The sequence below is a fragment of the Cyprinodon variegatus genome, unplaced genomic scaffold (assembly GCF_000732505.1).
Source record: "Cyprinodon variegatus isolate N-32 unplaced genomic scaffold, C_variegatus-1.0 Scaffold817, whole genome shotgun sequence".
Taxonomy (NCBI): Eukaryota; Metazoa; Chordata; class Actinopteri; order Cyprinodontiformes; family Cyprinodontidae; genus Cyprinodon; species Cyprinodon variegatus.
The window spans coordinates 273,781-276,148 of record NW_015151270.1 but is presented as its reverse complement, the minus strand read 5'-3'; the positions used below and the strand labels follow the sequence as shown (position 1 = coordinate 276,148).

Sequence of the window (2,368 nt, the reverse complement as noted above, 5' to 3'; positions counted from 1 at the left end):
TTGAAAGCTCGCGAGATCAGGATGGTCTCACGAGGCTAATAATGTGCAGGTTTTTAAGGTATTTTTTCCTACTTCGTGCAGTCAGACAGGTTCTGTTTACAGGATTTCTTGATTCTTTCAATCTGACAGCAGTCAGCTCTGGATGGGGAGAGGAAAATTAACCTGGATTTGGTTAATTCCATTAATCCCGCTATAGCGGCCTTTTATTTTGACAGCCTGTAGACAGGAAGTAGTTGTGAAGGAAAGGAGGAGAAGACGACCTTCAGCAATGGGTCTGAACTCTGGGCTCTAGGCGCTCCACCAGGCACTGCTCCGGTAGATTCCTGTTTATTGGGTTGATTACTGGTTTAAACTGGTCTCTCCTGGTTTTGAGCTTTTTTTTCTTATTATTTAAAAACTCTTCTTTATTTTATATTTAGCAAATGTTTAGATTAGTTTGATGATCAGAAATGCTGCAGACACTGACGCCTGGTTTCTTCTACAGCTCCCGTCCACGGTCTTCTCCATCTGTAAGGTCCAACAGAAGAAGGTAGGAAGCTCCGGTTCTGCTGCTCTGTGTTTGTAACGAACGAGGCGATTAACTGCCGATCTTCTTCAGGTCCTGATTCTCCACACCAACGACCTGAAGCACCTGCTGCCCAAAGGATGCGACATAATCTCCCTGTCTACCTTAAAGGTACGATCCTTTGATCAAAGTGCTTCAAAACTGAGAGGTGAAGCTCTGGGTTGCTGGGATCATCAATCAGACTGATGGTCAGAAGATATGGATCAGAACCAGAAGCTGAGATAAAATTCCTCAGCTTCCTGGGAGAGCTGTAAGGGTGGAGCTGCTGCTCTTCCACATTCAAAGGAGGGAGCTGAGGTTCTTCATCTGACCCTGAAGCCTCCTGGACCTCCTATTATGACGATAAAGCTTATTGAGTGGCTCAGGTTATCCTGAGCTATCTCTGTAGTTAGGGGTGTGGCCTAATGACATTGACACCCTATATAAGATGTGCTTAATTATTAGGCAACGTCCTTTCCTTTGGCAGAATGGGTCAGAAAAGAGTTTTGGCAGACTCTGAAAAGTCAAAAATTGTCTTTCAGAGGGGTGCAGCAGTTTGGAAATTGCCAAGACTTCGAAGCGGGATCATCGCACAATCAAGCGGTTCATGGCAAATAGCCAACAGGGGCGCAAGAAGCGTTTTGAAAAAAGAAGATGCAAAATAACTCCCATGAATTGAGAAGGATCAAGCTGCCAGGAAGCCATTGGCCACCAGTTGGGCCATATTTCAGAGCTGCAACATGTCTGGAGCGCCGAGAAGCACAAGGTGCTCAATACTCAGGGACCTGGCCAAGGTAAGGAAAGATGAAAAAAGGCCACCTTTGAACAAGACACACAAGACAAAACGTCAAGATTGGGCCAAGAAATATCTGAAGACTGATTCCTCCAAGGTGTTTGGGTCTGATGAAAGGAGAGTGAGTCTTGATGGGCCAGATGGATGGATGGGCACCAGGCTGGATCAGTAAAGGCCAGCAAGGTCCTTATCGACTCAAGGTGGAGGTAGGGTAATGCTATGGGCAGCTATCATCAAAGATGAGCTTGTGGGACCTTTTCGGGTTGATGATGGAGTCAAGACCAACTCCCAGACCTACTGCCAGTTTCTGGAAGACACCTTCTTCAAACAGTGGAACAAGAAGAAGTCGCAGTCATTCAAGAAAAACTGATATTCATGCAGGACGATGCTCCGTCACACGCATCAGAATACACCACAGCGTGGCGGCCAGAAAAAGCCTTAAAGGAGAAAAATAATGACATGGCCCCCTTGTTCACCTGATCTGAACCCCATGGAGAACCTGTGGTCCTTCATGAAATTTGAGATCTACAAGGAGGGAAAACGGTGTCTGGGAGGCTGTGGTGGCTGCTGCACGTAATGTGGATCGCAAACAGATCAAGACACTGACAGAATCTATGGATGGAAGGCTTTAGGGCGCAATGGTGAAGAAAGGTGGCTATATTGTTCTCTGATTTGTTTTTGTTTTTGAATGTCGTAAATGTTTATTTCTGAATTTTGAGTTGTTATATTGGTTTACCTGGTGAGAATAAACAAGTGAGATGGGTATATATTTGTTTTTTATTACGTTGCCTAATAATTCTTCATTGTAATATTTACCTGGGCACACAGACATCCTCATAAAATGGCCAAATCTACAAAAAAAAAAAAACACTTCCAAAAACATGAAACTTTGATATTAAGGAGTCTTTTGGGTTGATTGAGAACATGATTGTTGCCAAATAATAAAAATAATCCTCAAAAATGCATAATTCTGCACCCAATGTAGGCTTAAACTGCTGGAGGACATAGGGACCCCTTTTTCATCATTCTTC

The 2,368-nt window shown here is 44.0% G+C and overlaps 1 protein-coding gene across 1 annotated transcript in view; it reads left to right on the top strand.

Moving 5' to 3' along the window:
- The window catches only part of lrsam1 (leucine rich repeat and sterile alpha motif containing 1), a 29,070-nt gene that overhangs the window by 7,504 nt on the left and 19,198 nt on the right, over nt 1-2,368 (top strand). Inside the window, exons 4-5 of the mRNA XM_015396728.1 lie at nt 485-529; nt 599-676. Coding sequence (XP_015252214.1) covers nt 485-529; nt 599-676 — 123 coding nt within the window. The remainder of the gene's footprint in view (nt 1-484; nt 530-598; nt 677-2,368) is intronic.